Source organism: Scomber japonicus, chromosome 1 (assembly GCF_027409825.1).
Source record: "Scomber japonicus isolate fScoJap1 chromosome 1, fScoJap1.pri, whole genome shotgun sequence".
In the NCBI taxonomy this organism is placed as follows: domain Eukaryota; kingdom Metazoa; phylum Chordata; class Actinopteri; order Scombriformes; family Scombridae; genus Scomber; species Scomber japonicus.
The window spans coordinates 18,522,725-18,550,170 of record NC_070578.1 but is presented as its reverse complement, the minus strand read 5'-3'; the positions used below and the strand labels follow the sequence as shown (position 1 = coordinate 18,550,170).

At 38.1% G+C, this 27,446-nt stretch overlaps 1 protein-coding gene across 1 annotated transcript in view; it reads right to left on the bottom strand.

The window, feature by feature from the left end:
* LOC128357768 (CUB and sushi domain-containing protein 1-like) overlaps nt 1-27,446 on the bottom strand; it is a gene marked incomplete at its 5' end in the record, with an annotated part of 321,638 nt that overhangs the window by 166,222 nt on the left and 127,970 nt on the right. The window contains 3 exons of the mRNA XM_053318176.1: nt 4,098-4,222; nt 15,422-15,503; nt 26,038-26,115. Of these exons, the coding sequence (XP_053174151.1) occupies nt 4,098-4,222; nt 15,422-15,503; nt 26,038-26,115 (285 nt within the window). The remainder of the gene's footprint in view (nt 1-4,097; nt 4,223-15,421; nt 15,504-26,037; nt 26,116-27,446) is intronic.

The window sequence follows — 27,446 nt, the reverse complement described above, 5'->3', positions numbered from 1 at the left end:
ATCAAAGAAAATGTAGTAGCCTAGTTGCTTTCAAATGATACAAACATAGATAACTAGATAGTTAGATAGATTTTATACCATGTACCAAGACCATGACTATGATAGGTCTGTCTGTGCTAAATAACCCTTCCAATAGCTATGAACACTAACAATATGTCTATTCATTTTAGAAGAAAAAAAATATGTTCAATGTAAAGATGCAGATTTGCCCCCAAATTCTCCCCTTCTGTTGAGGATACTTCCAGTACCTTTGCTCCTGAGGAGCCTGCGGAGCCCAGTTATCACCTGCATTTGTCATAATATTGTTCCTAGTGCTGTACTTTACCCATATTGATTGTGTCCTGTGTCATACTCAAAGTAATATTTCTTACCTTCATTACCTCATAAAGTTAACCATGTGTTATTGCCTTAAAGAAAAAAATGTATTGTGCCAAAAATGCCCTTAAAACCCCTCCCTCAAGCGTAGTAATGTTAAAGGGCTTACTTGACATTTTCAGTCAGTTATAGTCAACAAGCATTGTCAAACTCCTGAAAAAGATTTACCTGATCATATACAGCATTTACACCTTATCCATCATAATGAGTTAGCTGGGGGCGATCACTGCCATTAGGGGGAGGGAAGGTCAATGACAGGAGCAAAAGCATACAAGATAAGAGAGGATATATCAAAATTATAAGAATAATGCAGAATAATGGAAGGGGTTAGAAGTTACATAGTAGAAGGGCAGTAATAATAATAATAATAATGATGAATAAGAAAGTTTTAAAATACAGACAGGTTGAGAGACAAAGTGGAGAGACAAGGTTAAAAAGTGATGGAAAGAGAGAATAGATAGAGTGAAAGATAATGTGAAAAAAGGAAGAGAAAAGATAGTGAAGGAGGAAGGGCTAGAGTGGGGACAGAGACACAGAAAAATAGCATGAGAGAAAAGGAGACAGAGAAGGACCTCAGATGACTGATCTGCCTGTTAATTAGAAAAGAGAGCTGAAACACACTATGATACACACACACACACACACACACACACACACACTGAAACACATTCATGGCCATTCATTCCAGAGACCAGCTTCTAATTAACAGTACAGTCTCAGTGGAGAATGTGAAAGGCTCATGGGTTTGAATCTCAGGAGTGATACACCAGATACACACTGTACACCAGAGCTATAATATAAGCATTTTAACCTCTACCTGTCTACTTGTTTGCCTGTATATGCCCATCAATCTTCTTTTCCTCGCGTTATCTCTTGTCATTGCTCTCTTTATATACAACCCAAATCTAATTACATAGAAAAAATATCAGAATACTTAGGCCACTTTTTTACCTTGCAAGTACATTTTTCAGCTGTGTTTTTTGTCATATTGAAAGTTCACTTAATAGGAGAATGCAGAGAGAACACTAGTTAACCTCTTGATATCTTCCCTTAAATTGAGCCTTTAAGTATAGTTTCAAAGTTTAGTTGGAAAAACATTTTATTCCAATATTTAAGAATTGACAATTTTTTGCATCTGCATATTTTAAAAGTTCACTGAAGGAATATGAAATATAATTTATATTATTGAGAGAAATGCTCATATACAACACCAAATGTCTGTTTTGCTGCACAATTCAAATGGATAAATTCTACTGTACATGTCTTATGCATCATTTCATATATATTTTTCCAAGCTTTGTTTTGCATCTTTGTGAATTTCTGAATTTCTAATATAGCTGAAAATAATGCTAGCTATAAACAATGCTTGCCACCACGTGTTTTACACTATCAGGATCAGCTAACAGTTTAATAACGTGACTGTACATGTAATTTAAATTAAATTTACTTAAAGTACCATTTTTGATTTTACAGTAAATGTGTGGTTATGTCAAAAATTCAGGGCTAGAGAGCTCCACAAAACCACAAAGTCCCTCAACCTCTACTGTCTCCTCCTGACAAGAGGGACCAGGATCATGAAGACAGGCAGGTTCCTGCAGTCACAGATAGACACATACAAGGTGCGTGCAAACATACACACATACACACACACACACACACACACACACACACGCACACACACACACACACACGGCCTATAATGTGATGTGACAGAGACCCTACAGTATGTGTCTGAGCACAGGGACGGCCTGTCCGTCAAATACACACACAGCTCATGGCAAATGCCGCTGCAGCTATGAAGTGTGTGTAATTTTGTGTCCCTTGGACAGCAGCTGCCAATTTGTGTGTGTGTGTGTGTGTGTGTGTGTGTGTGTGTGTGTGTGTGCGCTCTAGGGTGTGTATGCTAGCTGTCTGCCTTTTCGTTGTGGAGCAATAAACCCACCATGCTACTATCAGTAAACATGTGGCCAGTGAGAGCCCCTGCATTGTTGCTCTGCCACTCACACAGTTATTTATTTAGTCAGAAAGAAAATCATGATTTTAACACATTAACAAATAGCAGAATGTTTATCACAGTGATGTTATTTCTTATGTTAAAATGATACAATATGTTTAGAGAATCTGCATTAGCAAATAACAGCAAAATAACATGACTACCTACAGTTTCAAAAGCTGATATGATTGGACAAAAATGTAATATTGAAATTTTTACAATTGTAGAATTTTGATAACGTTACATGGCTCAGGTGCTCATCATAATGTGTCAGACCTCTGAATAAATAGAAGAAAAGAGAGAGAAAAGAACACTGCTAGCTTAATAATCAGACTGAATTTCCATTAAGTTGCACATTTTCAGTCTAATCATGTACATTTAGGCCAGTTGCTCTTTAGAAAAAAGAAAAAAATCATTAGGGACTGTAGCACTTGGTAGGACCAGGTAATGTTATTTCCAATGATGGAAGAAATATGCCTATTTCTGTTAGTCAATTTTGAGATAAGTATTTTCTGATGCAATTTTTGTGGCTCAGGCAAAGAAAGATCACAGTCAGTTGAGCCAGTCAGTGTATTTACATGCACACATGTATCCTGGTTTGGAGTTTTATCCTGGTTTTGATCATATTCAGAAAAACCTTGGTATTTATATCACTGTTAACATGATTCTAGCAGTAACCAGGTTTCAGATTATATGTGTGCAGGTGTGTCTTTATTCCTCAACATCTAAACTGCTAATTTCTCTACCAACAGGGAATGTTCAGAAACCTGAATACGGTGTTTACATGACACAGTATGTTGATTTATATTGGAGTACTCCAGGCAGGTTGAAGTTTCTCAAAACTTGGGTAAGGTATTAAATGCACATGTAACACATAACCAGGATACTCCAAAAACCTGATCATAACAAGGATATCCATCCAGGGATTAAGATTCAGGGACTTTGCTTCTACTCTAAAACATTGTGGCACTAAATAGGAAATCTAAGTTCTGAAAAAAATAAGAAGCATTTGGCATGAAATTGTTTATCTAGCATTATGCTATATATAGAATTAGTTAATTTTATTGATTGGTTTTAAGACATTGCCTTCTCTTTTTTGCTTGAGTAGCTCAGACATAAACTTCTGACTGGCCAGGCTTATGGCTAAAGGTCAACAGGTTTATGCAATTGGTGTTCTGTGGATTCAGAACAGCAGCCTGCGTTTTTCAGGCAAAAGTCGGTATCTTCTAAAGGATAAGACTGGCAATATTTTATATCTTTTGTTATGATCAACAAACTCCCTGAAAAGACCAAAATTAACAATACATTTATCCCACTAACAAGTATTGTCTACGTAGACAAACCCTGTCAAAGCGTAGATGTCCCTGCCAAAGAACGCTGTGATAATTACAGCAATATCAATTATGTTCATATTATTCTCTACAGCTCTGCAGTGCTGAAAAACCTTTGTTCAAACAGGTGTCTCAGTGCGTCATATGTCCTTATTTGTCTCATTTTATTGATTTGTCAAGCAGTTTGTGATGCTTGCTTTAAAAAAAACACATATGAATCTTACTTGGTGATTCAACATAGCGAAAATAACAAAAATAGGCTTAGCTTCAAGTGTGGTCCTCAAGCGTGCAGTCAGTAGACATGAACACTCTGTAAAATGGATTCACTTTCCATTTTTGACGCATGCACTCCTAAGGAGATTTAACCAGTTCCAGCGGGAATGATGGGTGAAACTTACTTCTGCAGATGGGTCTGTGGTCACTCCAGGCAGCCAGTGTGTCAGTGACTCGTTGACAGGTGATACTTTTAGATCCTTGAAGTACATAGCTGTCATCACAACTGAACTGGACGCTGGACCCAATTCTAGTTGAGGAGACACAACAGTAAGAGCATTTGTCAACAATAGTAATAACAGTAGTTTTGAGTCCAGTTCTGGATGCTTCACAAAGTCACAGTCAGGTGTTATTGCAATACTTGTCAAAACCTCTTAAATGATTGTAGAAATAATATATGAATGATGGTTGTGTTATTGATAATAAACACTGTCACAATAACTGTGATTGTGGTTCACTTAGGATCTATAATTCTTCTCTTTCTGTAAGTCATTTTGTAATTTTACTACTCCACTTGTCTCAAGTCTTTTCTTCCTTTTCTGTCATTATCTTGTTTCCTCATTCTTTCCAACACCCTGATGTCTAACATGTGAGAGGGACATTCTGTCTAAGTGGAAGTCTGCGTGATGTCTAGTCTGTAAAGTTTAATGTCTCTTCCCTGCTGACAGACAACCTGGCCAAACATAGAGTTCTGGTTGTTCAGGGGCTCCACCCTGTTGTTAAACACTGTAGAGTCCCACAGCCTGGCCCAATCTCTCTGTTAGTGCCTTTGTCACGGAAAGTTGGGTCATTCACTTTGCAGTTTTTGCTACTTTGGCGATGTTGATGACACTGAAAATACCTTACATCCAGCTGCTCACTGTGAAATTTACAATTACAGGAAGTAAAACTTTGATGTTATTGTTGTATCCTTGAAAGACCCCAAGCATTCCCATGGCAACTGTGTATGTGGTTGTTTTCACATCTAAACTGGCACAGCACACCAAGTTACAGACATCTCTTGCATGTCTGTACTGCCCAAAAGTAAAAATTGTTGTTGCTGTTTTCTCTGCAGCAATGTTCTCTCTGTCCATTTCTCCTGTTCTGTCTCATCACACCACAATTCTGTTCCAGCCCAGCATTTGATGATGATTGGATACGAACCTGTAACACACAAACTGAACACATCCATACCAACGTGCACACACATTTACACATAAACACGTACACAAACACATGCACAAGGGGAGGTAATGACCTTTCACTAACTCCACTAATAGTTTTATAGAGTTTGTGAAGTCATAGCTGCTAATAGCAAATAGGAGCAGCAGGAGCTAGAAATTATGGATGACATTAGGATGATTACCGTTTAAATTTTTTGGCCTGAAAATATTCTCAGAAAAAGGTAAACATGGAATGTCTTGATTCTCTTATAATCATAAGAGCAACATAAGAACAATATAGCTGCCACTGATGCTAATTGGATGAGTCATAGGGAGAGGTGATTATTTTATAATTGCTCACTCCTGATTAAATAAAATGATGTCTCCCTTTCTACTGATTAGATGACAGACATCATGGAGGGAATCATTTAAAGATCTGTGTGTCCACCAGGCCTTGTTTGTAAGCCAAGATCCAACCATAATGCTCAAATATCTTACTTCTTACAACTGCAAATTTATTAAAAAAATGGAAATAAAATCTAAAATGTTATTGGTAATGTAAAGCAATAAATACTGATGGTTCAAAATGTTTTCAAGGACAAATGACCGACTGACAAAGTTTTAAAATGACTTTAAACAAAGATACACTGTGCAAAGTAGGCTCAGTCTGTATTAGCTAATGGGAGAATGACAGCATTTTCACACCTACTTTCTTTAGTTCAGTTGAATCAAACTCTGGAGTATTTACCCCCTTGGTGCAGTTTGTTTGGGCAGGTATGAACATAGCAAGTGTACTTGGGTATGAACCAAAACAACCAGACCGAGACCTTGTTGAAGAGGTGGTCACAGCCCAGTTATGAACAAAGTCTGGTAAGGTTTGTTTGTGATATGATCATGATCCAACCTAGATCTGACCCAAATGCAAGAAGCACTGAACAATTTTTGGATTAAACAATCTCTTGAAGCCAGCTGCACTGTGTGAGTGTGTGGTATAAGCTCCCTTCTTCTTTTCAGCTGACTGAAGGCAGCATGTCTTCTTCGTGTAACAGGAAACAACATGACATGTCTCTCGACATTGCCTTGAGGTGCGTTCAAATGCGCTATTATGCTTCCATATTTTATTTTATTTTTTTATTGATTTTTCGTTGCTCAGGGTGACATTATTTCATACACAGTTCTGGCTTATGTTTTAACAGTCGTCAATTAAACAACAGGAAGTTCACACGATGGCTGATTTGCTCATTAGCAATCTAAGTTACATACCTATTAGATATATACTTAACGAAGTCAATACTAAGTCAAAACCTGTGCTTTAAAAAAAATGGAAAATTCGAGAATGGAATCGAACCGTGACCTTAGAATCGAAAATGTAATCGAATCGAGGATTTGGAGAATCGTGACACCCCTAGCTGCGAAGCGCCAAGGAGCGGAGCTATTTTCGTTTCGGCGCCCATGTTAACCAATGGTGTGGTTCACATAGGAAGCGCTTCGGTGCTCTGCCCCGCAGCCGGTGCATGCCACGCAGCGATCGTTTCGGCGTCTGGCCGAATGTGTCAAGCCGGGGAGGAAGTCAAACAAAGCAACAGCGAAATAATCCGGTTTTCTAAATAAAGCATTTCAAAATAAAACTATTTTTCAATAATTAAACAACCCGTTTGACGAATGTGATGTGTATCTGTGTCTAATCAGAGAACGAGATGAACACACACATACACTTAAAAAAGAGAGAGAGGGACACAGAGTGGGCTGGCTGTAAGGGGTGGGGTGTCATACATACTGTACGCAAACAGAGACAGTGAGAAAAAAACAGCTCCAAGTGTAACAACAGAGGAGCTGAAGAGCAGAGCCGCTTACCAACCGGCCAGAGAAATACGTGTCTGGTGTGAACTGAAGGGCTGCTAAGTAAGGTAACAAGAGCACCATCAACAGGCAAAGAAAGTAATCAAATGTGTTTTCAGTTATTCCTTAGCTAGACTCTTCCTCTTCTCAAGTTTAAGGTTGGCAAAGCTACAATGGAATTAGATGATGTCACTGGACTCGTTATACTACTAATAATGATTAGGTAGTGCCCCGGCTCAGACTACAGGAGTTTTAAAATTCCACACATATAAGGATACATTTCACAGATGTTCCTCACTCTAATCTCAAATATGCACACTCTACAAGAGTTGAGAATGATGCCACATCACAAACTATGGGGCATTATTATGATTAAGATTATTGTGTTAGTGATCTCATGGGGAAGCAGATGTTAACGAAATAGAGACTGATATGGTGCTACAACTTGCTTTCATATTGTTTTGCAGTGAGAAAAAACAAAAGCAGAAGGCTAAATGAGTCTGGACAAAAAAAAGCTGTTTACATGGGTTGTCTGTTCTTCAATGAGAACTGGAGGTCAGATTTTAAATGTCAGTTTTAAATAAAGGTAAAATTAATGAAATCACCTGTGCAGGAGCAAAATGAGTGAGTGTGCAGGGCCTTTCAGTGCTGGTCACAGATATTTAGAAAGGGAAACAAGTAATAAATAAACTTCACAAAATCTTAACAGTTAACATTTACTGTTTTACAGCCAGAAGCAGAATTATATTTCTATTTGAGCACTTATTATGCATTTCAGATGACTGTGATACATCAAGTCTCTTTCACAGCATTTGAACTTCTCATGGTAGGAAAAATACAGGTATTCTTAATAGGGGCCGTTTCCACTGCAGGAACACTGCAACACTGTTACAGATGTTGTTGCCACTTATTTTCTTTTACTATTGTGGTGTTGTAGTCAATGTTATGGATAATTTGTTTGTCAATGGTTAATCTCAGCAATGGAGAAAGTGTACAGGAGTCCAGGATGTCTAATGCTGAAAGTGTTTATTGAAGCTTGGCGAAGGAGAATCAAAGTATTATCAATACACCCATGCGATTCATGATGCCATCACCATACTGAGAAAATTGTCCTCTGTGGTTAGCCTTTAAGCCTTCACAGATAGTACCACGAATACTCGATGCACATAAATGGTCATAATGCATTTACAGTAATGGAATTACCATTATCAAAGTGACTGCTTTCCCCAAAACACCACAGACAGTTGCTATCACTGTCTCAAGGGGAGAGACAGTCTCAGTATGTCTCTCTGCCAAGATGATATTGCGTCCTTTACTGTGATGTCTAGGTCCATGCTTGACCCTAAAGACCAAGCCATTGCGAGACCATTTTCAAAACCATGACTGTAATCATAATAATCATGTGGCTCGACATTTAGATTATTCTTATGCTAAAAAGAAAATCATTATTTAGGAATCAATACAAATTGATGTGCAGTATATACTCTGACAAAAGACAACGCTTTGAACTTAAGCATTGCAATTCCATATCACTTACCTGTAGAAAGGGTCAACACCAGGGGCAGGATGAAAAAGAAATGTAAAAACACCTTACTACTGATAAATTATAACTCCCTAATCGGTCAGTGATTGGTAAATTATGCAGTGCGTATTAACTTGTATGATCAGTATATGATCTGTAATCAACGGAAGCATTAGTCTATTAGTCATGTTGAAACATATATTTATTTAAAATGCAAAGCCATTGGTAAGGCCAACAGCCCAGCAGTGGAAAATAATTTCCCCAGTTTACATGGTGATTTCAAAAGACTCCAACTTTGGTAAAATGAACACCTGGAAATTATTTATATTTCACAACAAATGGCAAAATGGAAACACATACTGTAGAAATAACAAATCTCTGAGACAAGAAATCGCTGACTACATGTTTCCTCTGCATCTGATCTAGTTTACACTTGGTGGGTGTGTTGTTGGGTTAAGAAAGTGCAGTTGGACTTAAACAGTGAACTTTGAATAAACAAGCCAACAGTGCTCTGTGCAATAGCAGGGCAAACGGCCCACTATACTAGTAAGTTTAAAGTAGAGTTTGGTTGCATTTTGGAAAAATGAGAGATTGCAACATTTTGTGACTTAAACATGCTCAGTGGGGTCTCATTATGATGCATCCTCGACTGAAAACTGGTGTGAAGTGGCAAGTACTGACAGCACTTTCAGCACCAACATGTGGAGTTGTGGGAATCTGTCATGGTATTTGGACCAGAAGACAAGACTCTTCAATGTCAGAGTCCTGGATGGCATCAAAGTATTTGCTGATCTGTGTTATAATACTTGAATCCTGGCCTGTGCTGCGCTTCTTGAAGGCTTTGTAGCAGGACAGAAGGCATGGACATTTGACTGGTGATGAGTTAATAGATGGATCCACATCAGCAGCCCCTGAGTCTGTTGCATCTCCTACTCTGTCCATTATGTTCTCCAACTCCAAGATCAAAGTATCTGAAAAACAAAAATCTTAAAGGATTAGAGTTATATTTAAAGGCTTAGATAGTAGCAATGATGTGATTACACTATATACACTCATTGGCCAAAATAAATGGAACACCACAATTCAATAAAACATAAAGAAGCTGTCACATAATGGAGACAGAGCTTCATTTCTAATTCCCTCTGTTTGATAAGTATATTTTCTCATATTTTAGTATGAAGTCTCCTTGTTTTCTGATCTGCTTCTGTTGGGATTTGTTAGGCACTGGCCGCATATGGTGCCAACATTTATACGATTGCATATTTTTTTCAAAATGGAGAAGAGTAACTAGATAAAAACATATACTAACCTGCGAGTGTCTTCTTCAGTTAATCTCTGAACTTCTTCTGTGATGATTGCACACTTCCCCCATTGGTAACATCCAGATTCACCCAGCTTAGGCCAAACTGTGGATCCAGCACAGTTTGTTGTCACAAAGATTCCAGATAATCTTTTCACCAGAGACTATCGAAGGGCCCTGACTAATGGCCGACACTGTATACAGGTCTCTTCCATCTTGAGGAGGTGTGTATTTGGGTCCAGGACAGTTGAAACCACCATACTATTGTAACTGATTTATCTCCTTCTGTCAGGTGTTGCCTCAGAGAACGGTGCAATAATTTCTGTCGGTTCCTTCAGCTCGTTCTGCTCTCAAGTACTAAATATCTGATTTTCTAGTCCTTGCTGCAGATTTCAGTGAGGGCTTTGTGGTCAAGAGATGTCAGGGCCTGTATGTTTTTGTAGGTGCTGTTCCAGCCAGTGGTGTTTGCTGCAGTCTTATCAGTGCCAAACATAGCCTCAAACTCGTGTTTGAATTAAGAGCTGCTAGGTAAAAGTGTTTGTCAGTGTTGGGAAAGTTCAATTTCTACAAGAACTAGGCTACTTCAAAGTTCAGTTCACACATTTTAAAATTAAGTAGTTCAGTTCATAGTTCATAATTCAAAATTTTGAACTAAGTTCACAGTTCCAAAAAATGAACTAGTTCATAGTTTTTTTTAATATGTTGCTGCGAGCTATTATTTTTCAAAATTATTGCCACAGCCCATATAGAAACACAGACAGCAATTATTTTATCAGTTTTAACACTGAAACTATGCGTCAGATTTCATCTTTGTATCCAATTTTGAATCCTTATCCAACCAGGGTTTACATTAGCATTGAGGGACGACAGCCCTCAGAATATTGGCATTTCCCCATTGTTGCTTTAATGCTTTGTTGCCGCCCATTCAGTCCACACTAGAAGCCAGCTGCAGCTTTTACCCCTACAGTATATTCTCAAAAACATGAGAAAAAGCTGCTTGAATGGTCTTTTTTAATGAGGAATTATTAAAACAAAAATGTTTTTCCATTTCAATAAGTTTCCAAACCTGGAAACAATTCACATCAAATTCCATTTCAGTCCGTAGTAAAAAGGAACTCAAAGAAAGCGTCTGAGGTAGTGCTGCTGCTTTAATTTGTTTTTGCCACCATGCTTTGCATTTTGATGACGTATGGGGCGGTGTGACACTGTGGTGGCTGGTGTTTCACGTTCGCCCAAAATATGAACGAGTTCATGAACGATTGTTCACTGAACGCATTCAGGCACAACGCTGAGTGTTGTAAACTGTGATGTTTTCGCAATGGCAAGGGATATGTTCCTAACCTCCTTCATACTGTTGTTCACACTTAACTGCAAAGAGTGAGCAAAACAGGAGAGACATTCACCTGTTGAACGGGGTAATTCTGTGTCTTCCTCTGAATTCATGTCCTCCCACAGGTGTTCATCATCTAGATTATCTTCCTCATTCTGTCATCAGAATTCTGCTGTGGCATCTGAACCTTGAAAGCACATTTCGTATTGGCAGCATTGTCTGTTATGATATAGCTTATCTTCTGATGAATACCATATTCTTCCATTATTTCTTCAAAGGCACAATCAATTTGCTCTCCAGTGTGTCTTCCTGCAAAACGCCTGCAGTCCAGCAGGTAGGACTGAAGTGCATAGGAATTGATTTGCAGCACACATGGGCAGTTACACCAAGAAAGGAGCGTAGCCTGCGATCAGACCGGAGGTCAGCTGTTAATGATACAGATGACTGGGTCTCCAGCTTCTCCAGAATAGTTTGCTTGACCTTTTTCACCAGCACAGGTATCTGTTACTCCAAAATTGTTCTTCCAGACTATTGGTGTGTACTTATTGTCCATAATCTCAAGAAAGTTTCTAAAATCACATCAAAAGGGTAGTATTTTTCATAATGGTGCAAGATGTACAGAAAGTATAAAGGTGTATACATTTATATAAAATCTATACCAATTTAATTGTGACATAGTCTGGATTGAACAGAATAACATAGCACGGAACCTGCTAACATCTCCCACGTTTGACACTGGTGCAACCAAGTTTTTCAGATAGTTACACAAGCATATGCTTTAATAGCACCATTTTAATTATCTTAAAGTAATTGAATTAAATTACATAAACCAAAGATTGAGTGAGTGAGCGACAGAGGGAGAGAAGAGCTTGCGACTCTCAAAACACACAGCATAAGCGATATGACATCTTTTAACGAGGTAAAATATTCTATCCGTGTGTATTCAAAATCCAAATGATCACATTAAAGTGGAAGCACATTATACGTTATCATCTCTAAATTATGCGTAACATTATTCAATGTCTCTAGCCCAAGTGAGGGAGTGCCAGAGTGATGCGGCATGGCAAATGGGCAGAAATATGACTGAAAATCACCAAGTCAAATACAACCATAACCACACACACAGACTGACATTTTATCAATGTAACTTGTAACTAAAGATCGACTCCAATGTAGATTTTGCTTCTAACATTTATGTTAAGACAGTCTACCTGTAGCAGCTCATTAGCAAGCTGACCTGTAACATTAACTTATATTCTGAGAAATAAGGAGGGCTAACACTGACAGATTGTTGATCATGTGTTAAAGTTTTGCTAAAAAAAGAAGAGACAGAGCACATACAGCTAATTAATAACCACATTAAGCTTGACACTTACTTTTCCATATGTTTTCTTTCAAGGTGACGAGAAGTTAGACATGGTTCCAGCCGTCTCAGTTAAAGTTGCTCCACAGACATTACACTCTGCTGAGTGTTTTTTCTTTCCACTTGCAAATAAACGCTTTGTGTTTTGAATAAGCAAATTGTATCACTGATGATTTGGAACATTTCCGCAGCCATAGATGCTGCCCTCCTTCCTCCCTCTTCTTCTCTTCCTTGGCACAAAGGGGGCAGTCGGCTGGTAGCATTAAAACTTTCAAAGTAAAATAATGGTTGCATTTGAGGGTTGGAGTTTTACACCCAATTACAGTTAAAAAACAAAAAAAAGAAGTCACTGCAGCTGTGGTCTTGACTGGCCTTGAGATAAAATCCTGCGTCCTGTTCATCTGAGACCAAGTCAAGACCGAGTAAAATTGCCGTCGATTCCGAGACAAGACCAAGGCCTTGAAAATTACTGATCTCAAGTACTACAACACTATACTATAGATTAGCTCATATTTTTGGAGGATCTAAAAGGCTACACATGTAAATATTATGCAACAACAATATGTCACAAGATGAAGAACTTTTTTTAAGATGTTTCAGGATCGTGAGATGATTGCCGGGACTAGAACAGGAGCAGAGTGAACCAACAAAACACATTGTGATTTGTTTTTAAATAAGAATAATCTGAACTAGTCCCTGAAGTCCTGTGTCTGTACACACAAAATTGAATATCAGTTATAAACTAACCTCATCATTTTTTTAGTCTTCTACTGCATCCATGTCAATCTTGTAGGCCACAGCATCATGAATGCACTCTGGCACTTTAACCCTGAATATTTCTTACTTGCAGCACACATCTACATAGAAACTGATTATTTGGCTTGATCCAAAAACAGTTGTATGCAAAAGCTATGCAACAGTTGGGCACCCTACGGTAAGAACGTCTCACTTATATCATGGTTTGCAAATTCTTTTTATAGCTAGCTAAAATCCTTTCAATTCTTGGATTTGGGATTTTCTCCCATTGTTCCTTGCAAAAGGCTTCTAATTCTGCAATAATTTTGGGCTGTCTTGTTTGGTTTTCAATCATGTTTAAGTAAGGCAAGGGTTATTCCAGAACCTTCAGCTTGAATCTCTCAGGCTGCGTTCACACTGCAAGCCAAAATCCGATTTTTAGCGAATCTAGATCCAGATGGCTCTTATGAATTCTGAACAGTCATAAATCACATGAAATCCAATTTTTGCAAACCAGATTGAAACCACCTTTGGGAGGTAGTTTCAAATCGCATTTGGACAGATGTGTGTGAGTCCAAACACTCAAATCGGATTTGACTGTCCATGACGTCTCTCTACATTTCTACGCTACGTCACTCTATGCGACACCAGACCTGCACTTATTCCAGTTGTTGTTGCTAGGTGATATCAGTGGAGGTAACGGAGGACGTCGAAAAATCAGTGGACAGAGCATGAAACCATATTCTTAATCTTTTGAGGAGATGGCTCGGTTCACGTGAAACTCAAGGGTTTGTTGTTGTCGCTGTCGCAATTATATGACATCACACAATACACGCTAGATGACGCCTCCGCTCCGACGACGTTGCCACAGCAACCTGTCAGATTGGTCATTAATGTGACCCAGTCTAAACAGAGCCAAATCCCATTTGGACACTTGCTAAAACAGTGCGGACAGTCCCAGAAGCTCCGGGAGTCTCCCATATATTAATAGCAGCTCCCTGATGCCCGGAAATGTGATACAATCTCCCGGAATCTGGAGCGAGCGAGTGAGCAAGAGTGCACGCTAGAGAGTGACTGCATGCGTGTGTTTGTGTGACTATCAATGCAGCGTGTGTTAGCGCAAAGCCCCATGATTGCACAACGTTACTGTTTAGTAGACCAATCACCCCCCCCCCCTTTTTTTTGACAGGCAGTGTGATGTTTTCTTCCAGAATTTGCTGGCATTTTCCCTCCACCTGTGCAATGTTTCCTGTGCCACTGGCAGCAACACAACCCCAAAGCATGACAGATCCACCCCCATGCTTAACAGTTGGCAAGGTGTTCTGTTCAGGAAATTCTGCTGTTTTTTTTCTTTAAACATACCTTTGGTGATTTAACCAGGAATTTTTATTTTAACTTCATCAGTTCACAGCACTTGTTTCTGTAGATGTTCCACTGCATTCTTCTGACATTGGATTTTATGATGAGGAGACAAGAAAAAGGTTTTTTATTCTACTGACTCTTCCATGAAGGCTGTGTTTGTGCAAGCATGGCTCTATAGTGGAGTGGTGTGCCACAGCTCCTGAGTCTGCTTAATCTTTCTTCAGGTTTTTTCCACTCAAATGGGGGTTTTGATTTGCCTTTTTGACCAGCATACAAGCAGTACTCTCCAACAGATTTCTTGGTCTTCCAGATATCATCTTGACTTCCACAGTTCCCCTCAATTGCCATCTCTTAAATACTTTTCTCATTCTCTTTCACAATTCCCTGCATTGTGGACTGCACTTTAATTTTCAAAGTCTTACACAGCTGCTTAGAGGACCCCATGGTTGCTAAATGTTCAAACACACAAAAGTTTGAAGAGTCAGAGGATCTGATTTGCTAAAGGTTTGCGTGTGTAAAAATATGTGCAAACTTGACATCACCCGCAAACAATCTGCAAGCTGATCTACTAAGGCCAGGTTCAGACCAGATGTGGAAGCGCCACGATTAGCTGCGAAGCGCCGAGGAGCGGAGCCATTTTCATTTTGGCACCCATGTTAACCAATGGTGTCGTTCACACCTGTGTTAATATTTTTGGAGTGGAATATTTTTGGTTTTACTAACAACATTGATTTTGTCACAAATTCTCTCCCATATGTTGCTTTTTCTGGTATATGTTTTTGTTACAACAGCAGGGAGTTAATTTCTGCAACCTGACTTATACGTATCTAACAAACACTCCAAAGTAAAAACTTACTGGAAGGCAGAGCCCATTCGTTTGCCGTTTTCTGGAACTCCAGGATCTGGACAAACATCACCAGCAAGCCCGCTTTGACTCACTGAAAAGAAAAGAAAAATAATATATGGTAAGCAACTTGTTTTTGAGAGGTTATAGATGGACATAATCACATACATAATCACATTATGCTGACAGGTAAATCATTGAATTTGATCTGATAGCAATTCAAAATAAGATGAAAGTGATGGGTGAAAATGAATTCTTCATCATGACCACATGTATCAGTATATTTTTAAATATGTGATGACAGTCAAGTGAGTGGTTAAGAACAACTAAATTAGAAGTGTGAAAATTATTCCCAACTGTTATTGGGAAGTCACATAATCAGACATGTACTCTCCCTTTGAATTTTAAAATAGATCTATTCTCAGCTGATTCTAGAACATGCTTGAAAATGCATCCCTCAGTAAGAAAACAAGGCGTTTATTTTTCATACATATATAATAAAATAAAGATTCAAAGATAATATATCTTATCTTAAATATTTCATCAAAGAGCAGCGATGGGCACCCTCATCATGACTAGATTGTAATTTATCAGTCTATAGAGAGACCATGCAACACAAAATAAACATGTAACCATCTCTGCAAGCCTGGATTATCCATTGCATCTGTCGAGTGCCCTGGGGCCAATGGGGCCGAGATCTATATATCAGATTTAAGACTAATTCAAAATGGACAGGAGTCAGCTTAGCAGTTGTGTGAAAGGCAAACCTGAGGGACAAAGAATCCAGGCATATAGCCACGATTCAGAATGTACCTTCAATTGGAAGCTTGAGGGAAAGCTCAAGTTGAGACAGCAAGTGCACAGGGCACTAATAGCAGCAGCAAAGCTAATGTTAGCGCTAGCAATAGAATAGAATAGAATAAAATGAAGACACTAGTGTTAGCACTGCCAGTGATGCTAACTGCTCAACCAACGATATGGTTCAGGCAGCAGACACAGGAGCTTATGAGGTGCAATTGAGGATTTAATGAATTACTTCGCCTGCACAAAGTCAAGAAAGAAGATTCTTTCTTAAGGGCTTAAGGGCTGCCCACACTAAGAATGATAACTATAACAATAACTACAACTAAACAACTAAAGATAACCATGCGAGCATCCACACTTATGAACTATATTGTCCTGTAAAGAGCTGCTGGTTCCAACTGTGACTGCAGCTAATGAAAATAGATATTGACGAGCTGAAACTGGTGTACGTTGTACAGATAAATAAAAAGAGAAGCAGAAGAGTACAGAGGTGGGTGCTGATTGAGTGTGTTGATTAGAAGTATTTTAGACACTAGTTACTGTGAGGTTTCAGTATTTACAGACCAAACTGACCTGGCACATCACAGCAGCACATGTTGAAGCAGAGACACACAGTATGAGCACATATCTGAAGACTAAACCATTTTTGACGTAATAATAGAGGACAAAGTTTCAGCATCTTTGTATAATAAAGAGAGACAAACCTATCTAAAGAAATCACATCTGGGTGTCATTCTGCTCCAAGCTGTGCTGACAGAGGAGCAAAGCTGCATTAAAATAAATACATAAATAAATAAAGTCAACAGTCAATTTCCAAATTTAAGATGATATTTGTCGGTTTTGAAGTTTTACTGCAAATTTCAGGTTGGATACACATTGTGTTGTTCTGTATGGTTTGTAGGAAGGAGTTCGATTGGCTGTCAGTGTTTCTATCGTTCATCAAATTGCTTTGAAAGTGATCCAAGGATATTGGTCAACACTGTCATTAAACAGTAGTTGTGGTGTGTACTCCACCATCTACTGGAGTTGGAACGATTTTTAAAACTATGTATTTATAGTTATCATTCTAGCTGGCCTTTATATTATTCCTGGGCAAATATGTGATGCAGTGTGGTCAATTTGATAGGCCTATGTGACCCACAGACCTAGTCTACTTCTGAATCAGCACCATGGAGGCATGGAGAGAGAGAAAGACAAAACAATGCTGTTTATTTCAGTTCAGTAGCACACTTAATTGCTCATATAAAATATGTTATAATGTTGGTATTCTATATGCTTGCAGTGGTCATTATTGGGCGTACCTTATTTGGTCGGTTAGTGTGCAATACTTTTTTGGTAATGGTTTTGCATGGATTTTTCATACAGGCCATTTATGACCATGATAATGATATTTAGCATGATGGGTTGCATTGGGATGTGAGTAGCATTCGGATTAGAGCATCAGTGTTAGGGCTTGTATGGCATTTGTTTTGTTTTGGTTGGATCTTAACTTTTTCTGTGATATGTGCGGTAAGCCTGTACTTTAGCTGTACATTATTGTATATCTATGGTATACATGCCATATTAAATTTCACTTTTTTATATGTGAAGTCAGACAAGGGGAGCACTTCAAGAGTAGTCACCCTGGGGCTCCCTAGGGTGTTAATCCGGGCCTGCATCTCTGTCTTCTACAAAAGTAGAAAAAATTAGCTAACAAATGTTTTGCTCCCTTCATAAAAAGGAAAAACTGGGATTTGATGTGACAGAACATGGACAAAGTACTCTAAAATACACTCTAATGTTTCAATTCAATTCATGAATAGGCCTTTTTATAGCAGACATTTACACTTGATGTAGTTGGAAAAGCACAGGTGTTACTAATAACATTAACGATGGCTCCACTCTATTCAAGTGTCCCACTAAGTCATGACAGTGTGACAGTAAGCCAGCATGCACAATACCATGACTCTGAAACTGAAACATTTAAATGAAATTCAACCATCTTTTTTTTCTATCCACTTGTCCTGTGCTTGTTCTACTGTGTATACGAAACATAAGAGGTTATAAATATGATGCTTTACATATAGCTGCTACTCTGAAATAATTACAACAGGCTCACACTTGACAGCTAACATTAAAATACTGCATGCACATTAATTTATCAGTAATAAAGTACAGTGACTTGTTCTTCTAATCTGTATAGGGCATTTTGCCAGTAGGCTACCTTACATCATTTTAATTCATGGACATTTAAATGCATATCCTCTAATTTTTTATATAAGTAATACTTGTACCCCAGCTGTCACTTTGTCGCATTGGTACTTTTACTTAAGCTGAGGTTCTTAATGTTTTTTCCACCCTTGAAAACTAACATTTACAGTTTCCAACAAATAAACAATATCATCTCTGGCATCCAGCAACTTTTCCCCAAGTTTCAAATTAATAATAGTAACTGTGTTTTTGCTATTCACAAGACAACTATAAAGAGGTGAAAAAACACTAGCTGACTTATTTTGTTTTTCAAAAAGACTATTCCAGTAAGTCAGCCAATGTTACAAGTTTTTTTTTAAAGTTTTCAAGCACATGAGGAAACCAGTCACTTTTTAAAGAATCAGGCTTCCCCTTCTTTTTGTCATTATAATGAACCTTATCTCCACATGGTCATACAGTTTGGATTTTCGAAATGCTTTGTAACACTCATAAGGAAGTCCAAACGTGTAGTGTGAATATAACATGAAGATTCAATAAAACATTGAGACAGAAATAGTAAAAAAAAAATTTAAATACTAGCACAGTAACTGTTGTAGTGGAAATAAAAACCAACACATGCGTTGATTTAATGAAGAGAACTGCACTCATTTCTCACATTACAGCATCTCATTCCCTGCTTATCTATCTGCACGATCTGTTCTGTTCCTAAAAAAAGCACAAAAGCAAAGCACATGACAATTTTTGTCCAGCTCATATTCAGGATTTTGCATTTATTTCAGACTATGCTCTGCTTGGGAGCATCTGCTGCATGCCCGAAACATAATGTAAATGTAAATGAGACCAGACAACATGACAGGAACCAGTTTAGACCAGCTCTGTCTTAATGGAACTCTGTGGATGAACCATAATGGTTGGCTAAGTACAAAAAAATAAAAGGAAAGGAAGGTGACAATAAATCAAATGCAGGAAATGAGAAGAATGCTGAAAAGGGACAACAATAGGGGGAAAAAAGAAAAGAGAAGAAGAATCCAGCACAGCTATAAAATATGTCCTTGAGAAAGAGCAATATCTGACCTCTTTCAACCTCTTTCTTTGTTCTCATCTTTTCATGAATCTTTCTCACTCGTTCTCCTCCTTTCTTCCTTGTTTGCTTCTCCCACTTACTCCTGTCTGCTTTTGTATTCTCAGCTTGCAACATCATGCATTTTCTCTCTCACACATTAGCAGCAATTTACAAGGGGATGCCAAAGTTTTGTGCAACCTAGCATAAAAGATGGATGAATGATTTGCTGCTGCGTGATTGTGTGTGCACTCAGGGTTTGTGAGTGTATAGACACTGCATAAGCATGTTTGTGTGAGATATGATGCAAACAGAACAAGCTGTCTTGTTGCTCTGCCTGTTTTTGAAGTTCTGTCCAAAAATCACCACACAAACACACTCTAAAACACACTTTCTGTGTCGCCCCCCCCTTTCTCACTCATGTTCAAATGGCTTTCATTGGCATCGTATACAAAGGTTCATATTGCCGAAACAAATCCAGCTCATGCAAACAACATGAGATTGTTATAGAAAAAAGAAAGCTGCCAGATATCACTGCTGGGCTGATGTCAAAAATGCTCAAACTGACTTAATCCCATATTTGCACTTAAAAGACCATTCAACATTTAAACACAAGCTTATGATGCATAACGCCATTTCCATATCATCAAAGTGTCTTCAGCGAACCTTTCATCTCTAAAACTCAACTTTTTTGGAGAAATAGTGAATCATTTTCTCTATGGTGCCCGTGTATGTTTGCCATTTCTGACGTCTGTAATATACTCTTCGCATCAGCCGCCCACTCCTACTGTATAGACAGTCTCAACTCCCTAAATGACTCAGTTCATCTTGCCATTTATATCCCAAACTATACAGAACAAACTCACCCCTAACAGAAAGTAATAACCCTGGGAACTGTGTGTTTTGAAAATCATGCTTTAACCACAAATGAGTCCAACCTACACAAGACTGAAGAGATTATATGGCTGCTGCCGTCACTGTTTGCTCTAAACCCTACCAGATTAGAGGTGACATGTTTTTTCAACACAAGAATGTGTCATATATGATTTTATAATAGATTTTAAATGGAGAAGAGACCCAGAGTTCAGAGAGTTCATTGAAAAATGATGTCAAATTATTATTCTTGTTTTGTCTTCTTACCCTTTCTCTTTAGTTTTTTTTGTGAATGTGTTTATCTTTTATCTTTCGGTAACTCTGATACTCACTCTGTTCCCTGAAATTTAAATAAATAAGAAAGAGGCCATTGACCAGCCAGTATTACACAGTACTTGACATGCCAACATGCATAAAGAGATTATGTGGCTGCTGCTTGCCATTACCATTAGCCCTCAGCGCAACAGGATTAGAGGTGACAACTGTTTTTTTTAGGCAAGACTGTATCATAAACTATTAGTTCTGGCTATCATTAATACTCAAGAGGGTATGATGCAAATGATTTACAAATGTGAAAACTGTCTATCCAATTTAAATCAATTTGGTATCTTACAGACATATGTTTAAATAGTGGGAGTGTAAATTTCTGTAGGCAATATTGCAGAAGCTGCATAACAATTTAGTATTATCCTCCTCAAGTGTAGATCACACTGTCACATACAGCCAAATAGTCTATTTTTCTTTTTTGTGGGATTATTTTAGTTAGGGATGTTTAATTGTAATTTCAATTTGACTTTGAATTTGAATTAATTGGCATTCAGGTTGAACATAGGTTTGTACTTTTGCTGTCAATACTGTTTCCATCAAGAAACTAGCTCAGTGAATATGAGAATAGCAGTAAATGACTGGCTTTTAGGACAATGTAGATGTAGTGAGATGAATAAAAACAGGTAAGCAATGACAATATTAGATTGTGCGTATTTCATGGGTGTATGTTTTTATGCTGTTTGTGAGCCCCTAAGACAGATTTCTATCATGTCACAGGCAAAGTTTTTTGAATATTGAATCTTAAATACTGTTGTAAAATACCAACCAACATGAAAAAGAATGAAAAAGAAAAAATCCTGGATCCGGATCCTGTCAGAAAAATATTGTGATATCATATTTTACCATAATTCCCACCCCTTTGACTGATGAACCATTAAAAGGAACAATGTTAAAAGACACATTGAGAAAGAGTTTAAGGAGAGAGGCAGAAACAGGGACAGAGTGGGACAGTAATTTTGTTTGTACATGTGTGTGTAATCAGCTGACATGTGTTTCAGGTAAGAGCTTTTGAGCTGCTCTTCAGATGCCGGCTGGATGAGATGGAGAAATGTGTGAAGTGCAGTTTGTTGATATGCTCTCTTCCGCTCGTCTCCTCTGCTCCTCTCATTGCCTCTTATCCACTTTGCCCTCTCTTTCTCCTCCACTTTCTCATGCTCACAGGTCAATCAAGCCAAAAGCAGGAGTCTGTAGTCATCTTCCCAACATCATGGAGTCATTTTAAGCCCACAAAAGTCTTCACATAAAAACACTTATGATATTATCTCAAAGCCACGCATGGCACAATACACTATATATTCTGGTGCCAACATTACTGTGATGCGTTGTACCAATCTTTTTAGTTTTCAACTTCCAAGTGGTGCGTTACTTTTATTTGAGTAGACAGCACCACCTTGCCTGACAATCCAGGAGAAGACACTGATTAACTCATACTCTCACAATGATGATTCATTGCAGTTCTAGGTCATTGTCTAGGGAGTAAAACTCTTTAATCAAAATCTTTCAGCCTCTCTATAATTATGACACATCCTCAGCAGTAAGCTAATGTTACTACTGAGAGAGGGTAACTACAAGATGGGTTGCTTTCATTTGCACCCTTGTTACATTGTTCTAGTTGGCACTCTTACTTTTTGTATTTGTCTTTAAAGTGTCTTATCTTTTAATAAATCAATCTAGATTGTAATCTTTTAATAATCTATCTACCTTCAGTATCACACAGGCTTCTAATCAATACTGTCTCTGAGAATTATTCATAAACAGCGTTCTCAAACTGATTTGAACTTACTCTTGTGTGTGTCTATCTATTAGGCTGTGCTTTAATATAGGCTGGAGGCTGTTACAGACAGTCTGTTAGATTATGATTCATAAGCACTCCATTCTCTAGATAGGTAAAACTCATTATCATCAGTCTCTGGTTCTTTGTAATGATTATATATTGCATAAAGAGTGCACATTTTCTGCCATACAGCTATAATATTACCACTGGGAGTCATGCAGTGTAAAGAAGTGTTGTTCAAAGACTGGTCCGGGACCAAAAATGGACATTGGCTTTACTTTTTTAATCTTTAATGACTCTGGTTTCCAGCCTGATGGTCTAACTGTAATGCATTGGTCTAACCTCACTGAACCTTCAACTCAGCGTGAGACGAATATTTACTTTTGGTCCCTGTGACCAAAATGCTAGTATGTTTTAATGAGCATGGGTCCCATGGTGAGACACAAAATGTCTCATCTAGGTCCAGTGCTGAAACAGCTTAAGGGATCCCTGGACTACAGAGTTAATAGTCATTATCATAATTCTTTGGCCCCACATAATGATTACAGATAACAAAGCACATTCTCTACAGTGTGTTTATAATTTTACAAGTGGGATAGCTACTTTTGAGAGTCTTTTAACACACAAGCAGGAAAACACTGTGATCAGTATAAAGGTAAAATCCACATGGGGCAATGTGCTCTGGGATCTGAGAATGGGGTCTAGACCTCCTGGTGCAGATGTCTATTACAAGTCATAAGGTTAACAGACTTTTTGCTTTGCTGCTTGCTCAGAGATCTCACGAGTCTTACTTTTCTGAAGCTATATTGTAAGTTATTTTACACATTGCAGCCTGAGAGAAATCTCCAGAGACGACCATGGCAAGAGAGTTACTTCAGAACAAGATGTTATTGTTAGCTGGCTGCTCATGTAAAAAGCAAATGCACAAGATTCAGACTCGCCAGACTGACTTCAGGCGATTCTTTCACGTGAGCAGATTTTTGTATGGCTGCGTGTGTGTGTGTGTGTGTTTGTGTGTGTGTGTGTGTGTGTGTGTGTTTATGTGTAGGAAAGAGAAGCAAGACAGAAAAAGAAGCAGTGCATATGAACTGAACTCTTCACCAAGCACCATCATTGATAAATTTAATAAACTGGTTTGCCCGAGGAACTCCTCACATACACACACTCAAACACAGTGAATACGATTTTAATTGTATTCAACACATGAAGAGATACACAAGCACATATGATTTCTACTTCACATACACACACACGTTTGCACACACAAAATACCAAACTAATGTTAATTGCAGCAATACATGCTTGGCTGAGCGTATAAATCAGCAGAATTATTGATGAAGGTTTTATTATGAAGCTAAATGCTAAGGAATGGATGAGGTATGAGCTTGTGTTTCTGTGATAATTAAAAGCCTGTGTCACATGATCTTAATACTGTTTTAGAGGTGTCTCCAAGCTGCCAAGAAATATGTCTGCCACCCCAGACTGTAGAGATATGTATCATCATTTTTGCCATTAAATTCATTATTTTAATGTTTCGTGGTCAATATAAAATATGATGCTTAAAATATATTAGGATTCCCATTAGCTGCTGGTGAGGTAAAAACTGGGACATAGGAGGTTTTTCAAAGTTTTTTCAAAGTGCTGTGTGAAATGCAAGAAAGGTAAGAGTCGCTTTAACCTGTGTGTACAGTAAAGGACATTTAAATAAGCTTTTGAAGGCTTAAATGATAAAATAAACTATAAACTGTGCCTACTGTACAGAGTAGTTGCCAACAAAGTTTTATGTTTTTTCATTGTGCAGTTTTTGAGATAATCATGAAACATTTGACAGCAGCACTTTGTTCATATCTGACTATAAATAAGAATATTGTTATGTTCTGCAGAGAAGAAAAAGAGGTCATTTAAATTAATCACGGAGTGATTATCAGTGGTTCGAAATCTAAAGATCTATATTTCTTTAATTAATACAAACTTGTGTGATTAATTTGTAATTACTGTGTATGTTATTATACACAGTTTGCCAGTTCACTCCTGTGCTGGTTGACAATGTCAATGTTGTTTATCGCTTCAGAAAATAACTCATTCACTTTCATGTTACTTGGCTGGTTGAAGCATGACATACTGATCAAATATAAAGGGACACTGGGTTATCTGTCCCTTTTGCTGTATATATACAGCAGGTGAGAAAAATGAATTGGATTTCTGAAAACAATTTATAGCCCATAAATTACAGCCTCAAAATTCTAATTATTCTTATAAATAGCTTTGCCATACAAAAATGCTTTGTATTCTAGACTGTAAGCACTGTGTAGTTGAAAAAGTACGGGAAGTAGTTTTTACCATGTCAGTAGCATGGTGAAAAGCACCCATTTAGATTTCATTGCAATAGGACATACGTATATGTGCACTAGGCTATGTACTTTGTGCTTTATTTAGAATGTTTCAAGTAAAGCCCTGAGCATATTAAAAAGGGACATTAAAGGAGAGAGGGCAGTAGAAAATACAATAGCAAGAATATTTTAGCCCCCCTCCCCCCCAACTTATGCTCTATATATTGGTCCTCATTCATGTTCACTATAGAACTGCACTCCACTTACTTACAATATGTCACAGAGGTGGGCTGTCAAAAATGTATAACCCATTAATTACTTCACCTGATGGAGACTACAGTGTCTGGATTCTTGGCTGCACCGCCAAATAGAGTGAATAAGATGCAGTGGGAGCACGTCCAACATTGGCCAGGAGGAATCACAAGACAAAACATCCTGACTCCATTTAGGTTTTGGAAATGGATAAACGTATAGTATTTTTAAAAAGCTTAAATGGATGATACAAAGACTCATCCTCTGGGAAGCAACAGCCAGCAGAAAGTGAGTCACTATGCTGCAGTTAGTTTATTATGAACAGTTACTGACTCCACAGGGAAGTGCACTGTGTGAGAAAGAAACAGGAACAAGGGAAAAACACAAGCTGAACAAAATAAATGTTCATGAATACATATTTTGGTAGCCAAACATGATGGCTGTGCAATGTGCCAACAAGATTTTGCTTAAGGTCTCAAAAGCAAAACGCAAACATTCACCTGCTGAAATAGTAGCTTTCATTACTTTGATTGTTTTGCTCATCAAGAAGTAATTAAAAAGGAGAGATGTATATTAGCATCATGGCATGGTTGGTTAGTTTGCAGTGAACTGAATTGTAGGAATAACAAAACTTGATGTCACCAATACTGATTGTATTTAAAATATACTTTACATCTTGAAATAAACACATCTTTCTTCTGTAAACACAAATAACTTATTTTTATATGATTGGTTTCAAATGAACCCGTGACCCTGTGCTGGGAAGAAAAAAGAGACAGAATGTGTGGTGCAAATTCTTGTCTCCTAGAAGGGCAACCCCAGTGAAAAATAGATGAAATCCCTGCCCCTGCCACATCAAAGATGGATGCAAGCTGTGTGTCCTTGTGTACATACAGTGTGTGCCTGTGTATGTGTGGGCGTGTGTGCCTGTGTGTGTGTGTGTGCAAAGGGCTGTCTAAATGATGTACAGTCGAACTAACAACAAAAACACACAAACATCAGACAGTGGTTTACTTACAGACAGCATTTTTGTGACTGGAGTCTTTACTGGGCATCATCTTCACCCCTCTGGACTTCAGCTCTATTGCTTTCTTCACTGCAGAAATGAGAGGAGAAGTAGGTTATTAATTCCATTATAAATTAAACTTTATTACATTTAATTTAGTATTTATCCTAATAGCTTATCCTTTTCAAGGTTGCCACATAGTGCACATCAGCTATGTTTATATTCCAGAAAGGGCTGCACACTCGCCTTCCTGTATCAAACCTACAACAAATGCAACTGTGGCAGAAACAGAAAATTATAACATGGAAGTGGGGACAAAAGAGGAAAAAAGGGAAGCAGAGGAAAGGAGAGGAGCAGTGTTAAAAATTATTCCATCTATTTTATCCAAAGTAGCAGCATTGCAGAGGATAACAGAAAAATCTGTGCTAAGACCAAACTACATTCTGCGGAGAAATAGACTTGATATGAAAAGCACATCTCTCTCTCTCTCTCCCTAACACACACACAAACACACACACACAACAGGAGACAGACAGAGAGGAAATGACAGAAGCACCAAAGGCAAGAATAAGGACCTATAAGAGGAAGCAAGACACAGGTTAAGCTGAATAAAAAAGAATGGAGTGAGACAGGAAGTGAGACACACAGGAAGATCGGCAGCTCTTAGATCACCACGTTTTGGGTTGTAAGCAGCCAATTTAATTTGAATCACTTACATGCATCTTAATGAGCTAATTATGCCCATACAACCAGTCAATTAGAATGACAGCAATGTCCAGTCAGATGATTTCAGATTGCTGTCCCAGAAAAAAGGTATTCTCATTTATATGAAGACATAAAGGGAACCTCTCCACAAAACCAAAACACATACTGTATATACACACACACATATATTTCCCAGTTCTATCTTGTTTATGTTTCTATATACACCTTGCATTAACAGCAAGCTGTATCAGGATATGCTATCTGTATAAGGAAAAACACATAATGCAAGGTGCAAATGCACTGGGAATGCACTGAAATCCGAATGCTATTGGATTGCCTGGACCATAATTAGAGGTAGTCTGGCTTGCATTGTGATCAGGTCCCAGCCAGGTGTAAATGCGATCTGTACAGTGTGACCACATTTTTTAAAGATTGATTTTTTGGCATTTTTTAGTTGACAGTAGGTGGCAGAGAGGCTGACAGGAAACAGGAAGAGAAAGTAGGAAATGACTTGCAGCATAGGTCCCTTGCCAGACTCTAACCGGGACGCTGCCATTATCTGTCATGCACAGTAAACACTCGACAACCAAGGCACCCCGACCACATTTTAAAAGGAAAATCCGACCAGCAAGTTAATAGGTCAAAAAGAGTGAAAGCTACAAGGAGTAACTGTAGCAAGTCCTTTCTTACAGAAAATTAATAACCAATAATGCCAG